Genomic DNA, 24,287 nt, shown 5'->3' on the forward strand with positions numbered 1-24,287 from the left:
GGATCGCTTGAGCCCAGGAGTTTGAGGTTGCTGTGAGCTAGGATGATGCCACAGCACTCTAGCCTGGGCAACAGAGTGAGACTCTGTTTCAAAAAAAAAAAAAAAAATTTGAAGATCACTGATTTAGGAAGATATCTTCCTCCTTGTAGTTAGTGAAGCATTAAAGTCCATGAGAGTAACACAGTGCTCATGAGTGAAGAACGCAAAAAAAGTTAATATATCATCCTAAACTAAAAAATTAATTTTAAGTTATGGTTGAGAATTACTCAACTGTGAGGAATAAATAAACCTTCTAATTTATAAAATTTTGTCCAATATTAGGCCTACCTGTTACAGATGAAAATATTATAATAAAAACTATACGTTAAAGTATACAAATGGCTGAATTTTTTATAGCACTGAATGTGTACATTTGTCACCCATAAGGCACAGACTATGGTAAAACAGTTCACAGCAATGTGCTCATGTGGCAGTCACCAGAACTTTCATTGACAAGGTGGTGTTCTACAGAAAGAAAAAATCCAGGAACCATTGATTTGGGAACTAAATACTCAAGTATTCTAAGAGTACCTTATTCTCTTATATGGGCAAACTACAACTCAATCATTTAGTAAGAACTATACTAGTCACTGTCCAACATGGTAGCCACTAGTCATATAGGCATATTTAAGTTAATTAAAATTTAAAATTTACTTCCTCAGTCACACTAACTATATTTCAAGTGCCCAATAGCCACATGTGGTTAGTAGCTGCCACACCGGACTGCAGAGAACATTGCCATGAGTGCCAAAAATTTTACTGGACACGACCCCTCCAGAATAATACTCAGAAATTTTAATACTTTTATACTTACTAACTGTTACTTTGTCCTTATCCCCCAACATAATGTTGTTTGGCGTCAGATCTCTATGGACAATCCTCTTCTCCTTGTGTAAGTACCGAAGAGCTAAACACAGCTTGAAACAATGAATAAAAAAAAAAAAATTATTTCCCCCAACATATATACAGCCAATGATAATACTGTGCATGTCTCTAAGAAACCAGCTCAGAACTTTACTGTTTAAAGAAAAATTTAATGGAGATAAAAGTGTACCTGTATAAATATTTTCCATAGTCTTTCTTCAGTAAAACGGTGGTGTTTTTCCTTCAACGAACTGAAATGCTCTCCGAGTGGGGCTCCTTCTATAAGCTCCATAACTATGTACAATCTATCATCTATATAAAAATGCAAAAAAAGGTAATAGAAATTTATATTCAATATAGGCATCTTGAAAAACATATGAATTAGACTCCAAGCTTCCCAGTGAGCGTGCTGGGCACAACACTAAAGAATTAGAGATGTGCTAAAATTGGATCCACTCAGCCCTGGAGTGGGTGGAGGTGAGGGGGTCTTGGGGCAATCAGAGCCCGGCCAAAATGCCTTCTGGCTACAGGCAGCTTCCTAGCAGAAGAGCATATTGGCAAATATTATGATTTTCTATGTATGCCAGGAAGTGGAATGATTGGAAGGTGCCGAAGAAAATAGGCAAATGATCTCCAGTCATGGAGGATTCCCTGAAAAATATGTAAGCCTGTCTTTCCTCTCAATAGTCTGAATGTACCCTCAGATCAGGTCAGACATTTAGAAAATTGCATTTATACTACATTGTTTTGTAGTATAAAACCAGTATAGATTTACCTTACAGAGGCTTACACTGGAATAATGCCATGATCTTGCAATGACACAGTTGAAAATGCCACCCATGATAGAAATTTCTTTTATGCCCCTCAAGAGCAGAGAAAACTGGATTTCTCCTGCTTTTACCTTACAGATAGATATTGGGAATTTCATGACTGATTGTATTTGTCTGCTCTGGATGCCAAGAAACAAAGCAGTACATTCCACTTCCTCCTTCCTCTAAAACCAATATGAAATTATGGCAGGTGCTATGTCTCTTTTATGCCTTTTGGATATATGTAAAATTTGTATGTACACAACATTTACAAAAATGGAATCATACTAAAAATGTCTGCAACTTACACTTTTTTTCATTAAACAGCCTTACATTTAGTACACACTGATCCATACCATTCTTTCTGTTGGTTATATAGTGTAACACAATATGGGTATATCATAATTTATTTAATCATTCTCCTACAGATAGACATTTATATTCTTTCCAATTTTTCGTAAGTTCAAGAAATATTTGTTGTATGTACTAATCTCACCTCTAGCTTTATTTTTTATTTTCTCACCTTTTATTTCTCTCTGTAGCAATTTCCTAATCTATTTTATCATATTTTATGTATTTTTAAGCCACTTCCAATTCTTTTGGGGAGCTACCAGGTTGTAAAAAAGTTTAAATTTGTTTTTTATATTAAGACAAGTTGCGTCGCTTCAGCACAAGTCAGAAGCCAACCCTGATCTCTTTTTCAAGGGATATGCACTAAGTTATAGGAAATTACACTAACATCAAGAACAAACAGCTAAGGAGGAGGATTTACTGCAGGAGTTTCAGCACTGAGTTCTTCTGAGTCATCTAGGGGGAGGGAGATGGGTAAAATCAGAACACATGTCAAAGGACACAAAAGGTTTACTTAAATAGCAATAGCACTGATAGAGAGGTGGTGAGGAAGCCCAAATTGTTGTCCTCTATTCCTTTAAATCTTCCTTCAAGTGGAGATTTGAAATTTCACGTGATGTAGATCATTAAGATTTATAAATAGTTATTTCTGTCAAAAGTCCCATTTTTTTTTAAACAAGTGACTGAGTATGGCTTTATCTCAAAGTTTTGATTCAGTATTCCATACTTGCAGTCTGCCTGCAGAATCAGTCAAGGCTCCATCGCCACCTTGTGGCATTTACTTGAACTTCAAGTAAAAGAAATCACAAGGACCTAGCCTGCTCCAATCTATCTTGGGGGTGGAAAATGTCATCTAATACAACAAAAACCACTTTTCATTTTCTCTTAAAGAAACCATCATCTTTTAATTTTCTTTTTTCTTGATCCTATTAAGTGCTTTTCTCTATATGAAAATAGCAATAACTATTTTGGTTTGTTCATGCAGTATCTTTCATATGGGGACCTAAGCGTTTTACAAGTGTCTTCAGGTCGTTGATTACATCACTGTTTCACTGGTCAAGAAAGTGATGCTCGAGATTATCCACTGTCAAATTCACAGAGAAATAAATTAAATATTTGATTAAGTTTATTTTGTTACATTCTAATATAAAAACATATAAGTAACAAAGATGTTTCCATAATTAGAAACATCATGAAAACTCATACTTACTTTCCAGAAATGTTTTGTAATAACGTACAACGTTGGGATGATAAAGCTATAAGAAAATAAATAACAAGCATTTATTACACTACTTCAAAACACAAACTTTTTTTATGGACTATTTAGTAGGACTTCATCTTTTAAGCCAACAAAGAAATTATTATATTTACATTAATTTATAAAACTAAGCATTTTAAGATATCATCTAATTGAGATTTATATAATTTTTAAAAATTTGTTGCTTACAAAACTAATCTGAAAGTAGCAATCTTTTATATAGCCTTACAAAACAAAATTAAAACTGTGCTTTGTCACCTAACTTAACTAAAATAGAGAATTTTCAAACTAGAAGGAAGCTTTAGAATTCATTTAGCACTTCCTGCCCCGACATCACACTCAGACTGCACAAAGGAAAAAAATGAAATGAAGTCAGTTATGTTGAATACATATATTCATTGCTCCTTACCTCTCTCTACCACCTAAATATTTATATAGTTTGTATCTGTTACATTACTTCTGTCTTTCTATGCCCTACAAAATGATTAATATGAAAATAAAATAATCTAAGAGTTAACTCAGTTTAAATTATAATAACAGTTGACAAGGACTCCATTCTTAACCAAATGTTAGTCAGGCTTCTCTGAGTCTTCTTCTTGACTAGGTCTGATCCTTGGTCTGCTCTGCTCAGTTTTCGCATGAATCCTGCTAAGTCAGTTTATGGAAAATCCCCCAACCCTCGGCATCCAATAAAGTTCCTCATCCCTTCACCCTTGATATCTAACCAAGTCCCTCTTAGTAATTTTCCATTCACTGACCCCCTCACCCTATGCATTGCCTATAAATCCTCAACTGTCCTTCTTGAATTTAGAGTTGGGTTCAATCTCTCTCCTCTACTGCAATAGTTTGACCCCATTGCAATAGTATTGAATACAAGTCTTCTTTGCCATTTTTTAAAAGTGACTAGTGTAACTTCTCTTTGATGTAAGTTTACTTAAGGATATAAATGGAAATTTGACTTTTTTAAATTAAAAAGACCATTTTCTATGAGAATACTAATATTTTTATAGTTGTTTATTTATAATTTTAGCTTCTAGGTACATTGGAATTTGTCTTATCTCAGAAGAGTCACCATCACATCTACAAATGGCTTGCATCTATTTTTTTGGTTTTTCTATGAGACTTTTTGGAAGGAGAGTGCTACCTGTCCACCAAAATCCTACTGTCCCACTCCTGCACCACAATAGAGTAGCTGGACACAGCTTCCTAGTTAGAGAGCACATCTCTCAGTCTCTCTGGCAGCCGGGGTGGGGCTATAACTTAGTTCTCACCCATGGAGAGTGAGGGAAACGTGCACTCCTGTGTCTGAGCCCTAAACATTGGGAGTGGCCCTCCATGCTCCTCCCACTTTGGATGGAATGTGCCTATGGCAGTTTCAACAACTCAGATGCCCTAGGAGGTAGCAGAGCAAGAAGAGAGAAAAAGAAAACGGTGCTCCCAAATGATTGCATACATCAGAGAACACTACCAAGCTGGTTGACTCACCTTGGGATTGTTGCAAGAAAGAGAAATAATCCTGTGAGGCCTCTTTTTTTAGCTCCTACATTTTGGAGCCTCGTTGTTACTGAAGGTTAGTCTCAATCTTAACAAATACACTCTCCCATTCTAGTCCATTTCTGTTGCTTCTGTCTACCATGACCTCCTCCTTTTGGGGCTCAATGTTATTATCCCTCCCATTGGTTTCATCAGCAATTTAATTGGCAATTGTACAACTATGCGTTACCTCAAAGTCCAAGTAGATGCCTCTTATCTGGCCCCACTCTGACACTTTCTTTTCTTAGGAAATGTGCTAAAACAAGTAATCTACCTCATCAACTAGATAGCGGCTAGCAGATTTTAAACAATATGGGACCATGTAAACAATCAAAACCATATCCTGGACCTAACTTGCTTGCAAGGACTATAATCCAGATTTGGGTCCAGATGAAGATATGGGACTGGCTTAGGTCAAAAGCCATGTTCTAGCCTTTTGCTAGAATGAAACAGCACAATGTAGAAAGCCAAATTATCCTAAACATGAACAAATGCTAACTTTTTAAAATTTAATCTATTAGCATGTAAAAGTCAACTGTAAAATAAGCTATTAATGATAATAGTTATTGTAATTTATACATTGGAGTAGAACTATAGCTTTTGATGAATAAAGATCATATTTATGGTATTTTTTATGTCCCAGCACAGATGCTTTGCAAATTTGACTAGCGGCGAACAAAGAGCAGTGAAGCTGATAGCTCTCCACAGGAGTTATAAATGAACAGTATTCGTAATGAATGTACAAATAAGGAAGGCTGTAAAAGAAACCAATGTGTTCTTGGATCACACAAAGAAATCCCATTTCTCTTTTGAAATGTTTATTCTTTCTCCCCAAACAAACTTTCATAATGATAACTAATTGAGCTGTTACATTATGTCAGAACATTCTGCTCATGCCAATAAATAATAACCCATATTGAAAATCTACATTTTATATTTAATAAGCCATATTTGAGGAATGCTAGCAGCTTGGTTTCACTCGACAAAAGTCAGGAAACTCTTAGTCATATTTCTATGTATGTAACTAGGTAACCAAATATGCTAAAATATCATGAGAAGGGAATAGATATGCTCACAGTGAAAAGGATTTCTCATGTATGATGCACTGTGTGCCATAAACCCAACTGCTTTGCAGCCATGACCCTGATATAAACTCCAAAAAATGTTTTTATGTTTCAATGTCAAGCCTTAAAAAACTCAATGAAAATATCACTGCCTCAATGTCAATGATTTCACACAAATTAGTTCATAAATAGCATGGACAAGGATAGTGCAAGAACTTTATTGTCTTTTGATGACATTTATTTAAGGAAAACATATCCAGAAACAAGAAAATTATTTACCTGTTCTTTAATTATTGTTAATTCAGAAACAATATTCTTCACACTGCTGTCTCGATCTTTTTTGTCCTTTCCAAATGCTGGGTTATGCAAATTGACCTCTTTCATTGCTAAAAGATTTTGACCACTATGCTTTCTAACCTAAAATAAGGAAAACCACGCACACACACACACACACACACACACACACACACACAAGGAACGGGGTGAAAGTAGAAAGAGGAAGAAAGAGATAGATTAATGAGATCACATGATTAACTGTCATCTAAATAAGTCACAGAGCATTTAAAATTCTAGCTGCATTTACATAAGCTGAGCTCAAAATTCTGGTATCTCCTGGGTCAGTCTGCAAAATTCAGTAGGATTTCACTTGGTAAATACAGAAACACTGTTGTGAATTTAGAGATTGTATCACGTATTGGGGCAAACTATTTTTGCTGTTTTGTGTGAGAGATTAACGACACCTTTTATCTTAAAAAATCAGTGGCCAATTTCTAGAGCTGAGAGTTAAGAAAATATCAGTACAGCTATTTCTATCTGTTGAACAAAAACAATCATTCTAATATTCATATCTATTTGTTCACAATTTTTCAATGACAAAAGTTCCAATTCAACTGAGCATGGATGTGCAAGTGTGACGTCTGGTTTGTTTGAGAATATTAGAAATGTTGCTCCCCGAGGGCAAAGTCACCTTGTAAACACAGCCAAAAGCTCCACTTCCAAGATGATCCAAAATTGCATAGTTGCCTATATATTTCGAAGGAGCTTTGTTCTGATTAATGCTTTCAATATTTTCAGCAATTTGCTTCAGTTCATCCTCCTAACCAAAAATATAAAGGAAATGCGTTGCCGTGATGAATTCCATCCTGACCACACAGTAGCCTGACAAAATATCTAAAACCCAGGACTCACCACTAATAAATTCAACTGTGATACCAATTCTTCGTAAGCACTGATATCACGAACATAATGTCCTATGTCAATGAAGATCTCAAACAAGTCCGTGGGGAAAAGTCTACGGGAAAAAATACACACACTTAACGTAGAACTTGGATGTTGCTGGCGTTACTCCCCTTTTGGATGTTGGATGTAACTCACTCACGGATTAATTACATGAAACAAACATAACTTGCTTAGCTTATCAACAAAGTGCGGGGAATAACACTCCTCAATTTATCTTGCAAAAATACACTATAGTTACAGGTCTTGAGGGGTAAGAAAAAGCAAATGGAGGGGGGGGGCAAGGGCAACATACGTAACCTAAACATCTGTACCCCCATAATATGCTGAAATAAAAAAAAAAAAAGAAAAAAAAAAGCAAATGGAAGGGAAACTTCTAAAGATTTATAGTATAGCACGGTGTTTAGTTAATAATACTGTGTTGTACACTTAAATTTTTAAAAAGGTATACTAGATCTCACGTTACATATTTTTTTACCACAATAAAAAAATAGATATGATACAGATGTTACAAAGACTTTATTTGTAAGATGTTTGGGGAAGTAGGGTAGGTATTAAAAATATTAGGAAGGAATGTTTATTGGATGTTTATTGAGTACAGAGCATTTTCATAAATGTCATATGATTCAGTCTTCATATTAACCCTAAAAGGCAAATACTAACTGAATTTTTAAATGTTTTATGGAAAAAAAACACGATTAAATGAAAAATAAACCAAATGGAGAGATTTAGGCATCATTTCCAAGGTACTGGTTTCAATGGTTTATTAAAATATTTAAGCTCACTAAAATGGATGGTTTAGAGCCTTGAAATGAAAGGTTACAATGCATCATAACTAATTTTACTTCCTTTTCCCCTAAATTTAAGTGTTCCATGGAAATAAAGTAACAACAGAAAATGGTCCATGCTTTCTGTACTTGATCTTAGCCAAAAGATCAAAAATCCATGCTTTCTGAACAAAAAAAAACACTGTATTAACTCAGGAATTCATTTCTATTCTGCCTTACCAAAAAATTTTAATAAGCACTTGTGCCTGTGACTTTGGCTAACCCATCCAACTAAATGGTGTGCAGACCCCTGCTTAGGTTACTAATGTTTGCTTCCCAAGATGGTGACTTTTCAGTCAGGCTCGATAGACAGCACAGACTCTGGACCCCTGGACATCCAGTTCTCCCCTTCAAATGACCTCCTATCCTATCAAGGATATCCAGACAAATAGTCTGTTTTTCTATTGATTAAGGGGAAATTACCAGATCAACTTTCAAATTTCTTAACGGACAAAAATAAGCACATGTCGCATGATGTCATCCACTTAAAATGTTACTATCTTTAATTGCAAAAAAAAAAACAAAACAAAACCAGAGTAGTCACATGTAATTAAGAGGAGTTGTACTGATATAGTGATTTATGCTCTTTTGTCACCATTGTCTTAATTTTCAGTATTAAGATATTGCTACAGTAGCTCAGTTATATCTGTGAAATCTAAGAAATCTGAAGACACACAATTTGCACAGTGATTCATCCTCTTACTGCTCCATCTAAATCAAGTATGTGAAAACAGTCCAATCTAATGATCTCTTAAATCTAATGATCACTTACATTTTTCTAAGCTCATACCTTTTAAAGAGTGGTCTGTTTCTTTCCATACTAAAGAGAAATCTCAAAGCTCTGAATGCATAACACTGGAAAATAAAACAATATGTGATTCTTAAACGGTAGCTCAACAAATTAAACCATTTTCAAGACAGAATTGTCATGAAGTAAACATTAAAGTGGCTTTATTGTGAGTGGCTGGCCCAAGTTGGAGCCAAACCTTATGACTAAAAACAAAAAACACCAACACCTGGGGTAGTTCTTGTATTTTGAAAGTGTTTATGTTGTAGAAACACTTGTTAGGGATCTTGGCCTTGTTTCACTCAGTACTTGTCATTAATTTCTTTCTAGAAAGTTACAAAATGAGTACAGAGACAAGAAATAAAATTCCTATACTGAGAAAACCAAATGTCCAAAGATTTCCAGAAGCTCAAGGTTTATTTTGTTTCTAGCCTGCTATGTATGCCTCAATATTTATATGGTTTCTGTGAGAAAATAAACACTAGAAATGATGACATATAAAAATAGCCACAGGCACACTGGACTCAAGCTTGACAGATTGGTCTCTTGAGTAAAGAGTCTTAAGCGTTCCCCAAATAGAACAATCGACAGTACCTCCCTAGAACACTCAGAAAGAGGCCTGTGAGGCTTTAACCAAGAAAAATAAACATCTGACATTCTGCAGTGCTGAGAAAAAAGGAGAGCCCCCGCCTGCAGTTGTGCCTGTGCAATATGCCACCACCGGAGCAAGCAGGGTCTGCTCAGTCTAATCCGGGATCATTTCATAAAATTAGTGATCTGAATACAGAAGGGCCACAAACAAAACTGCCCAGAGGGCCCTGGCGTATAACGAAAGGACATGAAGGAACTCTGTGAGAGCAGCGGAGATTGTGGGAAAGGGAGAACATGCGTGCTCCTCAAAAGCCATTCCTACTGGAAATTTTAAAAACCTTCTACTGGCTTAACGAAACGCATCTGCAGGATGGATTTGACTTTATATGTTTTCCAGCACAGTGTCATATATCTGTGGCACACTAAAGAAATCAAGTCCCATGACCATGTGTTCTTATTGGTGGTTCTCCAAAATCCCCTGCCTGCCAGCACCTCCAAAAAGTCTGCTAGGTTTGGCCATCATTCTGGATGATAGCTCTTAAGTCGGATTGGAGACAAAGGTTGTTTCTTACTTCTTTTTCTAAGTGACTTTTTAAAAAGAGAAAAAGATGAGCTGCGACTGCTGCAAAGGCTTACTTTAAATCCGATTTTTGTCATTCGGGACACTTCCCCACCTCCCCACAGTGTTTCGTGCCTCAAAAAAGTCCATAGAACCCTGTATAAATGTGCCTCCTTCTTAACTTTGAGGTGTCATCTTCTGGGACACTCCCTCCCCCAACCACACACCCCAGCCCCACGGAGCAGCCCACCCTTCCCCAAGCACCCTCCAACCTCCCAGCTCGCGGGCTCCCACACTTTGTATGCGTGTTCACTGCGTGTGCCATGCCCTTCCACCCTGCGGCAGATGCCACTGGTGCCCGCCCAGTATCTCCTTATCCACTTGGCAAGTCTCTTCTTATCCATCAAAATCCGTTTTACAAGTTTTCCTTTTTAAAGGTGACATGTTAGTGACTGTGGTCCATGTTTAAAGATGGCAAGTAATTTTCCTCTGTTGTTATATTCTGATACATAAGCAATGCATATTTTAAAAAAAAAAAAATAGAATTTATTGCTAAGCAAAGAAACATGTAAATAAAATCCCCTAATTCTTTCACATAGACAAACCACCACTGTCTTTTACATTGTTTTAATGTCATTCAATTCCATGCCAGTCTCCCTCATCAGATATTTTTCCCTCGCAGCCAGCATTTGGACCAGCACTAATCCAAAAATTCTAAAAAGCATAGATCATTTTACCAAATTTCCCTAGATTTCAATAACTTGATATTGAAGAATAACAGACATGCTTATTACCTGTAATAGATTAGTTTTTGCTGCATTCTTTTGTTTATTTGGTAAAATTAATTTTGCTATTGTGTATACACCATTTTCCTGGAAGAATAAAGGAGCCGTGTTACCAGTGACAATGCCATAGTGATGCATAAGCATAAAGAAGCAACTAAACAACTGAAAAATTAATATTAAAGAAGAAATGTTAGCATAATTTTGGAACTTCAAGTAAATATTACAAGACAATACTTAAAATGTCAGTGTAATACTTTTAAACACCAAAGACTACCACCACAATCTTATAATTTCCACTGTCTGTAAATAGTCAAGATATAATAAAGTATATAAATTTAAAGTGATGAAAATATTTTAAAAACAAAGAATGGAGGATTAAAAAGGGACAGAATAAAGGGATCCAAATATCTTTATTCCTTACATTTTAAACAACACCTGACTACGAAATATAATTTCTCTTTTATAGTTCTGGTAATTAGAAATACATATAGATCAATCATTATAAAAAAATTTTTTAAAGAAAAAAATAGAAGAAACAAGAATAATAGATTTAAAAAGAAAATGAAAGTTATCTGTGAAAACACAGTTAACACCTTTCTAGATTTTTTCTAATGCAAATATATACATGGAGGAATGAATAAAAAGTATTAATTTATTGTTACTTTTCTCTTATCTATTAAATATACAATTTACTGATCTCTGTTGTGTGGGGGCATTCATATTATAACTATGAAGAGCTTTATTTGCCTTATTGCATCTAATCTTTCCAGCTATGCTGTGAATTAGTTTATAATTTCCCTGTTTTATACATGAGAAAACCAAAACTTAGAGAGTTTAAGTCATTTTTTCACAATCCAAGCCAGCAGATAATAGTGTCAGGAATTGAACCCCAATCTGGCCAACACCAAATACCCTGCTTCCCCCACTACCCTCTGATTTGCTGAGTTTCCTTAGGGACATTAATCATTGATGATCTGATCCCTTACTAACTCTAATGTATTTTGAAGTTAAAGTTAGATATAGCGTATTAATTCCCCCAACAAGTTCCCTCTATAAAAGTCAGTTAGGAGGTAACTTTTGCAATAGAAAGCCACACGAGGGTTGTACACATATGTGTGTGTTTACATATTTATTTATTTATATTTATGTGTGTATATATACACACACAAATATAGAGCTATATATACAGTAGATTAATTAGTGGATTATACTTTGTGAAATCGGTTTCTTGGCAATAAATATTTTGTTTGGTGTGTCTCAATCACTTCTAACTGAATAACCTTGATGTAGCATTATTAGTTAAAATGCCTGCTGTCCTTAACTCATATATGCTCTATATGCCCAGAATTAAAGCAATTCAGAATAACTTTCTTAAAAAGATAAGAAAATGAAAAGGTCTGCACATAATGTAGGAAAGAAACATCAACACCAGTTAACCACATGTCAGTCCTTTTTAAGCTAAGTGAATTAAAGAAGGCAAGACAAGAGTATAAAGTGGAATTCTATCAGTTAAATATGTAAACATCATGTGATGAGACCCCTATGCCATGTTCTGCACCATGATAGGTCATCATCGTATGGTTCTGGAGGCCTGACCTCGGAGAAGGGTGCTCTCACCTGTACCACCTGATGGGCGTTGGTGTCATTGAGCACCAGTTCAGTGAGGGCAGCACAGCAGGCTGGAATAAAAACAATCAAACACATAATGTACCTCATCACTATAAATACACTTCTACATAAATACTCTTACTCCACAGGGGATTTTATTAGCAAAGTCACTACTCAAGAAACACTAATTTTCCTTCTGGTCCAGCTCTGAAAGAAGGGAAGCTGATTTTTAATGGCTTCTAACCTTCTCTTCCATGGAATTCATGTGCATGTACATCCCACGGCAGCCGTTTATTAAGCAGCTACTGTGTACCAGGAGGTGGGGACTGCATCTGTCTGATTCATTGCAATCCCCTGTGGCTGACATAGGCCTGGCACTTAGCATGTGCTCAATAAATACATTACTATGGTTGATAAATGAATGAATGCTTTAAATATAATATCCAAATTAATCCTTCTACTTGGAGTACATACTATGATTACCAGTTTTACTGATGAGAAAACAGGTTCAGAGAGGTTAATAGACTAGGCCACACAACCAGCAGGTGGAAGGGGCCAGGAGTCCAGACCCCATCTGCCAGACATTAAATCCCAAGTCCTGAGCAGTACCACTCCTGCCTCCTTTCGGCCATCGTGGTAGCCTTGGGTGGCATCATGCACTGAGATGCTTGGTCTCCCAGAGGTACACCAGACTCTGCAACACAGAGCACCCCTAAAGGATGATACCATTTTATTCAGCCTTGCCTTGCTTGTTGGTCCAGCTCTGTGCTAAAGACTTCATACATATCCTCATGTAATTCTCACAATAACCTTCTGTCACTGATACCAGGATTATCATCAGCATTTTACATGAGCAAAACTGAATCTTGGTCAGGTTAAAGAACTTGCCCAAGGCCATATGACCATCAATAAGGGTGGAGCCAAAACTCAGACCCTACTCTTAACCCCTTAGATTTTTAATTTTTATTTGTTTTTCCAATTTTATTTAGATATTAAATAAGCTATATAAAATAAACATCTTAAGTGTACAGCTCGATGAGATATTACATATCTATATACCCTTTATCCACCCCCTCAGGTGAACATATAGGCTATTTCCAGTCTCCCAAGACTCCCCTGTGCCTCTTCCTAATTACAGGGATTAACTCCTCTGTAATCCCACATGTAGGTGACTGCTCTTCTGCCTTCTATCACCATTGATCTCACCCTCTCTTTGAGAAGGTCCTAGAAATACTCAGAGCTCTGGGATTCAACTGGATTAGACTTCCTAGGGAGGCTTCAAACAGTAAACCCCCAGCATGAGCCCTTGTATTAAGAGCGAGGCCTTTCAGAGTTAGCAGAAACGGCAATTGGAGGAAGGGATCCTATTTCCCTGTCTTCATAGTCTGTGAAGAAATATCTTCCCAATTCTCCAGGAGGAAATAGCAGGGAGCAAAGAAAACCTGCCTTCTTCTACCCCCACTCTCGTATCCTCTCTCCCTACCAGTCTGTTCTTCCCCTTACGATTTCCCTGCCCCCTGCCGGCCCACACCCTATCTTTGGGCTCCCTTCCTGGGGACTGCTCCGGGGCACCCAGCTTGGCCTGGCAGCACTCAGACTGCACTGTAGCTCCACTTGTCCCAAAGGCCTGGTGCCTCTGTGCGTGACTGCTCGAGGTGGCCTGGCCAAAAAGTGTATTCATGCATCGTGACTCCTGCTTTCCTGTGAAAATCCCACACAGGGCAACATCTGCTGCTGCCTTCTCTTTGGAGCTCGCAAAGGAGGAGGAAGGCACTGCCTCACACCCGGTGAGATGAGTGTGTGCACTGCAGACCTCCCCTTAAGTAGGGCACGCTGAGATTGAGAAAGTTCTAGAAAGCATGATTCTGGTCACAGATCAAGCTGCATTCCCTAATCCAACTTCACCAATAATAAAACTAATATTTATTTTGTCTCTTTATCTCCGACTTCCGTGTTTACTTCTCAGTGAGTTCAGAACATAGAAGAGAGAAAAGTTTGTCGTATCATTAATCTGCAAACCCAACACTAGTACCAAGAAATGTGTGGCATCCATGTGTGTTTAACTTTACGTTTTTGTAAACTTCCAAATTGTGCCTAATTAACACTACCATGTTAACTTTATAAGAGGGAATAATAATGCAACATCATAAATTATACAGTATCAAATAATTAAAAATAATAATATAACATAAATACCTGCTTGAAGAGAGAAAGTATTTTCTTGTATTTCCTGAGGGCTTAAATCTTCTGATAAATGAAGCTGCTGGATTCGGCCTGCCGCATTTGCACTCGACAGGCTTCCGATGGAGGAACGATCAGAAACAAAATTTCTGTCTCTGGAAAAGAAAAGTTAATGCACAGACCATTTATCAATTTTCCTTCATGGTCAGTCCTTTCTGTAACCTGTTTAAGAAATCATTGCCTTCCCCAGGTCATGAAGTGTCTGTATTGTTTCATTTTCCAATCCACCTAGAATTGATCGTGTGCGATGTGAGGTAGAAGTCATTTTTCTTCTCACGTTCACTGAACTGACTGCAGACTATTGAAAATCCGGTCCTTTCCCCACTGCTCCACACAGCCACCGTTGGTTTTGAACTCTCTACTCTGCTGCAATCAACTCACTTGAATACATCTCGGTCTTAATTATTCTGAGTTTTCTTTTTCCATGAAATTCCTGTTTTCCTTTATTTTAGGAAAGTTCTCTTTGAACCTTTTTGTCTCTTTTTATTTTACTCTCTACCTCAGGAATCTCAATTATCCACATGTTGAAACCCCGTCTCTGTTGGCCTTATCTTTGAGTTTCTAATTGCTTTCATTCCTTCATCTTTTCCCTCTGTATTATACTTAATTTTTTCAAGCTTGTCCTCCATTTTACTACTTCCTGTTTTTCTCTGGCATTCTAGAGAGTTTATCAGTTCTCTGGGTGTTATCAGTCCTCATTTTCTTTCCTAGCTCTGCAATCTCCTTCCCTTTTTTGTTGTCCTATCATTTCATCTTTAATCTCCTTTCATAAATTCATGTTCTGCTTAATATCTTTGATAAAATAAAGCATTTGCTGTTCTGTTTACTCAGTGCACTGTCTTCCACAATAGATCCTTCATCTGTCTTTTGTCTGCTTTGTTTCCTTTTGTTTTCTATGATTACCATATTTTTTCATTTATTTATTTTTTTCTGGTAGCAGCTCTGTCTGGATTTCTATGTGCCCAAATATCGTGTGAATGGAGTCTCCCTGACTTCCATCTCATATCATCTGGGTCCACTAGTGTCCTTCCTTCGGTACACATGGGAAAGGTAATGGAGCTGGGTCTAGGCACAGCCATAATTGGTGGTCATATCTGTCAACATAATTATCTTCAAACTCAAATTTTACGGATCTCTCCACCTGATCAAGAGTATGTAGCCCTTGGAGAATTGTCTTTGAGTTTGGGATTGCAGGTGAATGGGCACGAACAGGTTTCCTGGAAACTGCCCTGACAATAGCACCTGTTCATACTCAAACCACTGACAACCTGGCAACCTCCACCCCTAGTGCCAGCTCCAGGCAGCCCAGGGACAGGCACAGGCTCTGAAAGGATATTGTTTATCTAGCTGGGGCAATAAACTCTCCCAGAGCACCAAGACATATTTAACATAGAATAAGAATTGACGTATTATTTTCCCAGGGAAGAGTTTTCTAACATTGCACCACAAAAGCAAACTGGAAAATGACTCTACACATGAAAGAACTCTTTTCTATTAAGGATAGTGATGACTTGAGCAAAACAGGGAAACTAGTGCCTTGTATTAGATTCAACTGTATGTGAGAAAAAGGCATGTTTTATCTTTGAAGTATTGCTTAATTATATAGCTGTTCTCTAAGAGGGCAGCCCACAGCTATTGTACCAGGTACAATTGACCAATAATAAATAATAACCACCATTATCATCACCATCGTCATCCTACAAGCCCCCAAAAAAACCTTTGGCAATTGTAATTATTTTGACCAAGGGGCTGGCTCATTATATCACAGCATTAATGAAAGGTTTATAATTTATACTTTAAAGTAATCGAAACTTTCTTACGATGGTCGTAAAAGCATGCAGATTGTATCAACAGTCTATAAACTTTTTTGCCTTTATTTAGGTAATGACAGAAATAATTAAAGCTACTGTTCATATCTCTACAGTCTGTTCTTATCCTTTAGAATGTTCCCTCAGAGAAAATGAAGTTGGTAACACATAGTTCTGTAATATCCCTAGAAGCATAACAAGTACAAAGTCTTAATAATATTGATTTGATAATATATTAAAATTGATAAGTCACTTTGCCTTTATTATAATGATCTTTATTTATATACTACAGATCATAAACATGATTCCTTTCAAGCATACATATTCATTTTTAACTTTGATTCAGTACCCACAGGGCTGAATTATGCTTTATAATAAAATTAGGTAATAGAATCTTCCTATGCAAGGTACCAAAAGATATTATTGTTAGCTACTTCAATATATTTAATTAAGAAAATACAGAAGTTAGATGGTGACATACTTCTAGAGAATTTCAATTGGAAACTATGTTTAAAAAACTATTCCCTTCCCATGCTCATGGCTTAGAATGTCACTGGAATTCTACTTTTAAAAAAGAAATAATAATATTCCCCTCACAGGACTGCAATGAATATTAGAAAGAAAAGTACAGCAATCGGACCAGGGTCAGTAACATGGCAACCACTTGATTAATGATATCATCTCTTATTTTAAATAATTATTATACATCTGTTCCTTTAAATTAGACTTCCCTTTTACAGATAGATAACATGTATACACACACAAATGTTTTAGTAAAACATTAGCAATTATTGTACTTGTTGGCATGACAAAGTATATATACTGATTCATGGAAAAGGTGGCAAGACAAACGTTTTCTTTAAGTTATTGGATTTCCATTCAGCCTACATTACATTTGCAAACTGATGGCCTTCTACTTTCCTGGCATTGTTCTGGAGGCTGATGATTCCTTGAGTCCCCAAGGAATTTAAAAGATGAACGACCCTGACATTGATATAGAGCATGCTTGCGACAAGTATAGATGGCTCTGGAAAACATGAATGGCCAAAGAACACACAGCGGGAGGGAGTGAGGTGAGCACACACTCAATATGCCATCTTGTCAGAGGCCCAGACTTTGGTGGAGAGGGAAAGTAGGCCAAAGCCCACTTGGACTCACCCTTGTAAAATGTGAAGAAGCTGCTTGATGCCTCCCCAAGTGCGAATTTCCACACTGGTCTCAGGGTCCTCACAAACCTGGACCAGAATCCAGACAACACTCCAGAGTAGCTTTAAGTGGTCAGAGTGGAGCAGACTGAGGAGAACAGGTATCCCCTCGTAGAGCTTCACCTGCTCTTTCACCTGGGGTTCAGCACAAAGCAGGCGCAGCAACTCTGCAGTTAGTCTGAAAGGGATGGGGAGGGTGGGGATGAGAATCGCAGCGTTGCCAGTTAGTGACTTTATATTTAGACTAAAGCTGTCATCACTGCATGGAACATAACTCTAACATTTTCAAAGCCATGGGTCAACATAGCTTTTCTGTAAAGGGTCAGACCAAAGCCAAATGTTTTCAGCTTTGCTAACCATATAATCTCCATCACAACTATTCAGCTATGCTGAGATAGCATAAAAGTAGCCATAGGTAACACATAAAAATGAATGAGCAGCCAGGCGTGGTGGTTCACACCTGTAATCCTAACACTCTGGGAGGCCAAGGCCAGAGGATCATTTGAGGTCGGGAGTTCAAGACCAGCCTGGGCAAGAGCAAGACTCTGTGTCTACTAAAAACAGAAAAATTAGCCTGGTGAGGTGGCGCAGGTCTGTAGTCCCAGCTGCTCAGGAGGCTGAGACAGGAGGATCACTTGAGCCCAGGAGTCTGAAGTTGTAGTGAGCTATGATGATGCCACTGCACTCTAGCCAGGGCAATAGAATGAGACTCTGTCTCCAAAAAAAAAAAAAAAAAAAAGCATGCCAGTGTTACAGTAAATCTTTATTTACAAAAACAAGCAGCAAGCCAAATTTAGACTGTAGGTCATAGTTTGCTGACCGCTGTTTGAAGTTATATCCTCATTGGTCTGGTTAAAAACCTACTGACTAGCAAGTACGAATCGATTATAAACAATGAGATCTGCATTGTGTTAAAGACAAAAGGAATATGAAAAGCCTTATTCAAGTCTTCAGAATCTTACTATGTGGTTACAAAAAAATCAGACATTCGTAGAAAATGTCAAAACACTACAATGCAGGAGAATTAAGTGCAAAGTTCTCGGTTACTACATACCCAGTGGAAAGTTCATAACAATGATGGGAAAGACATAAGGTTCAGCTGAACCATGAAACATCATGATAAACGTTTCACAGAATCATCCTTAGTCCTCCAGTCTCACACTCTAAACCCTCTCCCTGGATGCTACCATCCCTTCTTATGGTTTCAGACACCCACTCTATCTGATCATCTTGGGCATCATTATCTCAGCCCAAGCATTTTTCCAAACCTCTAGAAATTTTAGTCATGTGTGTGTTCCACAAGCACTCACCATACTACCTCTAAACTCAAAGTCATTATCTTCATCCCCAAATCTTTTTTTTCTCTTATATCCCTCATCTTGACTTATGGCACCACAATCTTTTCAATTTTCCAAGCCAGAAGACTGAGAGTCATCAAGATACTTCCTTCTCCTTCCACACCCTGCCAATGTCAATCAAGAACCTTTAGTGTCCCCTATTTCTTGGGCAACTGCTGGGATTGATTCTCTTGAATGTGTGGAAACTAGCTAAGCCCACTGCTCCTCCCATCCTTGTGGTCCTTGATTGTGCTCAAGATACTGTTCTCTGTCACCTACCTTTCAATGTCCTCATTTCCATACTGCTTTATAACTCCTTTCCCCTGAACCAATTTTTCATGGCTCCTCTCCCTCCCAAATTTTCTGCTCTGACATTAAGAACTATGTTCCTTGGTAAACAGTATTTGTTACCTTTACAAGCTTTCTACACCAAACATTCCCTTCCCTGTTGTAAGTGGATGTCAATGTGTGGATATATTCCTCCCCCATCCACCCCCATCTACCCACACACACACACTGGTGTCAGAGTGATCTTTCAAAAAAATAAATCTGATCATGCTTAAAATCTTTATGTGAGTCCCTATAAAGTTCATGAGAAAACCCACATCTTTATTTAGTACACACAGAGACCATAATTACCTAGATAAAGGTGTTTTATTGTCTCATCTATAAAATACAGAAAATAATAGGGTTACTGTGTAGATCAAATGAGTTAAAACACAAAAATGCTTAGAGCAGGTCTTGGTATATAGAAAGCACTGATCAAAGTTAGCTACATTTTTAACTTATCATTAACTGTCTGCTCTAATTCTCAGGTACTTTCCTTCCTTTGCTCCAATTGTGCCCAACCACGCACATTCCTCTAACACACCCAATTTCATGCCTCCATGTCAGAGCACCTTCTGTTTTCACTGGCTCTCTCCCTCTGCCTAGATATCTCCTCTTTCCTCCAGGAAACCTGGCATAACCCCTCACTCTACTTGGGAGGTATCTGATCTATGCTCCCAGAGTGCCTCATACGTTTTTCTACTGCACCACTTACAGCGCTATAATGAAACCAGTGATTTGTCTGTCTGTCTGCTCCCCAACTACACACTCATATCTTAGTCATCTTTGGTTTTCCAACTTCCGGTGCAGAGTCTGGAACCTTGTTTGTTGGGTGAATGAGTTCATCTAACTAAGTCTATAAGTATATAGACTCTTGTCTATATGTAACACTCTTTTACAATAACTCTTATAATAGGGTAAATCAGCTTTGAAGACAAATCAAAAAAAATTTACAAGTTTAGTGTCAGGGCCTCATTGCTTGATTTCTGTTACCTATTTTACTTCTTTAGAAAATTATGACTTATTTAAGTAAATATCAAATGATTGCAACTCTATTTAAATACAACTTAATAACTATCTGGATATAGTAATACTTTAGAGCAATGTTCAGTTCAAGTGAAAATGAATTCATTTTACGCTAGATTCTATTTTGAGTTATTATATCAGGTGATCGATTACAAAACACATCAAGATCACAAAACACGTCAGTAGCTACCTTTGTTTTACTTGCCTTAAGCAAAATTGATTTTAGCAATCTAATCATTTATTGCACAATCTGAAATTGCTAAAAATAGAGTCACCTCAGAGCTTCTTTTTCTAAAAAGGGAGGATGTAAATAAATGCAATAAACAAAAATATTAACAATGTTATCATAAGATTTATATAATTACATTCTATACCCAGATCTAGAAATAATGCAGGACTAAAGATAAAATGATACACCTCTTTGTTCTAGTTTCTTTATATAAACTTAAACAGAAATAATACCAAACTGACTAATGATATTCAGTTACAATATAAATAACATGACAAATAGAAATAATAATAAGAATTTGCATCAAATGAAAGACATTGTCTTTTACCCCTGCTAGCAATCCTACCTTTTGGAAAGCAAGTCATATTCATGTAAAATCATCAACAGATTTTCTACAATGTTCAGTTCACTTATCTTCTCCCTACATTCTGGACTATAAATTGAAAAATATTAGTAACTACTAAAAAATCCACATATTTATTACATCCACCTATTTAATATCCTGATTCTCATATTATCTCAGAAGAGACCAAAAATGCAAAAGGAATCATATGCTGTTTATCAAAAAAAAAGCAACGATCTATATATTAGCATAAAGAAATATTTAAAGCTCTTTTATTTAAGATAATCACATCTATAGGAGGACAAGTTTTCTCAAAATTTTTTTAAAGGTCACAATGTTTGAAAATGTCTTTATGTTAACAAATACACAAGTAAGAATGAATTAAGAAAGTAAGGAAGATGCAACTGCCAAGAAATATTATGGTAATTTTGAAACTAGAAGTAACTGAGGGTGAGATGAAGACTAGGTAAATATTTCCGGTCAGGAAAAAAACTAAAGTTTTGTGATTTGCCTTTCAAACTTAATTTTTTTTTTTTATTTCAGCATATTATGGGGGTACAGATATTTAGGTTACGTATGTTGCCCTGGCCCCCCCCACAAGTCCGAGTTTCAAATATGTCCATCCTTCGGGTGGTGCGCATTGCACTCCTTGTGTATACAAATACCCGTCCCCTCCTCCCTCCTCCCCCCTCCTCCTTCCCCCCTCCCCCCGGCCAACATCCAGTAGATGTTATTCTTATATGTGCATTTATGTGTTGATCACTTAATACCAATTTGATGGTGAGTACATGTAGTGTTTGTCTTTCCATTCTTGGGATACCTCACTTAGTAGAATGCGTTCCAGCTCTATCCAGGAGTATACAAGAGGTGCTATATCACCATTGTTTCTTAAAGCTGAATAGTACTCCATGGTATACATATACCACATTTTATTAATCCACTCATGTATTGATGGACACTTGGGTTGTTTCCACATCTTTGCAATTGTGAATTGTGCTGCTATAAACATTCGGGTGCAGGTGCAAACTTAAATTTTAAAATGATGCTTTTTTTCCAGGATCCTCTTCAACATATAAATGTTATGTCACACTTATTTTTCACAAAAATATTTTTACTGAGTAGGTGACAAAGTAACTGATCTATTTGCATCCTTCCCACCTAAATTGTAATAGTAGCAGAACTGGAAAGTATATTAAAATACACTACTTACCTTTCTGCTAAACTGGTCAGAGCCAGAAGGGAACCTAACAGAACATTTGTATCTCGGGCACCAAGTAAATTTACTAACGTCTGAAAAATGAAGTAAAATAAAGTTTACTTAATGTTACATAAGTAAAATGAAATTTATTTTATAAATTATATAAGTACTACAGGCTTCTTGAATGGTATAATATTTTCTTGTCAAGATCATAGAGGCTTAATCTTTTTTTTTTTCTCAGTATTTTATAATGTATGTGCCTATACAATTAAGCGCAAACCGTACATACGATTTTAGAGCTGCTCTTGTTTTTTTCTTAATGTTGTCCACTAAAATTTTTCCATGGCATTAAGTATTTCTTTATAAACATTATTTTTTGTCAATATAATCAAATTATTATGTTATGGCTTTACTTATAGAATAATGAAAAATGTTATGCCCTGTCAAGCTTTATGTAATTTCTTTCATTTTTTTTTTATTTTTTGTAGTCTATATAGAGGCTTAACTTGAAAAGAAATTTTATTAAACATTCAAAATATCCAGTTCTTTACAGAGAGCAGGTGTCCATCGCCTCCTTATTTTGGAACTCTTGAGAGTAAGTAGCTCCTTGTACCCTTTCCTTGCCCAGGAGAGGAAGTGAAAGGGACCAACCTACAGGACCAGCATGGTTCTCACCCTTTCCTCTATTTCCACACGCCCAAGCATTCTGCTCTGGCACTTCTGATCCCTCCCCAGGGAGAAGTGGGGAGACTAATGACATAAATTATAATACCAGTAGCAACCAGCCATTGAGAACTCACTCTGAGGCAGACATTGTGCTAGGCACTTTCCAAATTATGGAACTATTTTTCGACAAAATGCTGAAACTTTCATTTTTTTTCCAAACTAAAAAAATATATGTCAACACTATGGAGTATTCCATCTGCCTCTCAGATTTCTAATTGATGTTGAAAGTGCACCATCGATGCTCTCGATCATCATCCTAAGTAACGACTTAGCTGGAGGTCTTCCATATCTTGTCAGTTGCCTTCCCTGAATCCTCATTAACGCAAATTCTCTTATCTTCTGTCTACATTTTCAGAACTCAGAACCCCTAAAAAGCACACATTCAAAATTTTCCAGGCCAGAATGGCAACCACTGCAATGACTGCTCAAATCATTTTTCAGTTTCTGTTATGTGGATTTTTCCCCTTCATGATTTCATTTTTTAAATAAAGCTATTGTTGTCTTTATTTCTCTGATCCTTTCCTCCTTTTCTTCTCTCACTTTTTCTTTTCTTTCTCTTTCTTCAAACATGCTTCCCAAACATCATTTTCACACTTTTGTCATGTCCGCTTAACACCTTAATGCTAACTCAAAAATTGTCTTTAAATCCTAAGCAACAATATCAGTGACTTAGACAGCTATTGAAATGAAAAATATTGACCTGCATATCACCTAGAATCATCCTCTAAACCAAGAGCAGCATGTGTTAACACATTTCAGGCAATCTTGCTCCCATATACACTGGAAAGTGGCTTCCTGGGACATGAGAACTCAACAGATTAATTGAATCTTAGTTCTATATGGTTATAATCTAAACAGCTTTGCTAGAAATGTAAATTTAGTCTGTTTTGATTAAACCTGCATTCATCCATCTTAAAATGCATATTTGATCCATATACTTACAATTCTATACCATCTTATCACAAGGTTGAACCATATGAACTTGCCTATATCCAACAATTTTTGACCAACAGACAATTGGCAATTACATATGCTTTAAACTAATATAACCCCTGTGCCATATGGAATTTGTTTATATGTGTACATACATACATTTTATTTGTTTATTTATATTTATTTATTTATAAACACACAATGAAAGTCAGTTTATATATAGCCAGGGCTTTTCAAACAATATTTAAATTAAGCAATAAATTCAGTTGGTATTAAACAACATAGGAAAAAAGAAAAAAGAAAGAGTTCTGGAAAACTTTTATCTACTGTGTCTCTATTAACTTGTTAGGCCGGTAAAGAACATAAAAAAGTTGGCAGAGATTCACAATTTCAGGCCAGGTTGGCAGGTTTATGAGTTATAATTACACGTGGCTCTGAACTTCCTCATGTGAACCATTGCCATATGCAGCAGAAGCATTAACTCTTTCATGGGCCACTCACCTTGTGGGCTCCACTTGTGGTGATCCATTCTCTTTGGTCTTTGATAGCAGCAAGTTTTTGAAAAATATCTATAAAGGAAAGAAATAACTCAAAGAGGGATCC

At 36.7% G+C, this 24,287-nt stretch overlaps 1 protein-coding gene across 1 annotated transcript in view; it reads right to left on the reverse strand.

The window, feature by feature from the left end:
• The window catches only part of NEK10 (NIMA-related kinase 10), a 225,985-nt gene that overhangs the window by 153,496 nt on the left and 48,202 nt on the right, over positions 1-24,287 (reverse strand). Inside the window, exons 10-23 of the mRNA XM_012644543.1 lie at positions 24,186-24,253; positions 22,038-22,117; positions 20,831-20,917; positions 17,519-17,743; positions 14,508-14,647; positions 12,321-12,382; positions 10,713-10,790; positions 8,772-8,836; positions 7,107-7,209; positions 6,886-7,014; positions 6,198-6,335; positions 3,274-3,319; positions 1,094-1,215; positions 854-956 (exon numbers count right to left, since the gene is read on the reverse strand). Coding sequence (XP_012499997.1) covers positions 854-956; positions 1,094-1,215; positions 3,274-3,319; positions 6,198-6,335; positions 6,886-7,014; positions 7,107-7,209; positions 8,772-8,836; positions 10,713-10,790; positions 12,321-12,382; positions 14,508-14,647; positions 17,519-17,743; positions 20,831-20,917; positions 22,038-22,117; positions 24,186-24,253 — 1,446 coding nt within the window. The remainder of the gene's footprint in view (positions 1-853; positions 957-1,093; positions 1,216-3,273; positions 3,320-6,197; positions 6,336-6,885; positions 7,015-7,106; positions 7,210-8,771; positions 8,837-10,712; positions 10,791-12,320; positions 12,383-14,507; positions 14,648-17,518; positions 17,744-20,830; positions 20,918-22,037; positions 22,118-24,185; positions 24,254-24,287) is intronic.

The sequence above is a fragment of the Propithecus coquereli genome, unplaced genomic scaffold, assembly GCF_000956105.1.
Source record: "Propithecus coquereli isolate 6110/MARCELLA unplaced genomic scaffold, Pcoq_1.0 Scaffold214, whole genome shotgun sequence".
Taxonomy (NCBI): Eukaryota; Metazoa; Chordata; class Mammalia; order Primates; family Indriidae; genus Propithecus; species Propithecus coquereli.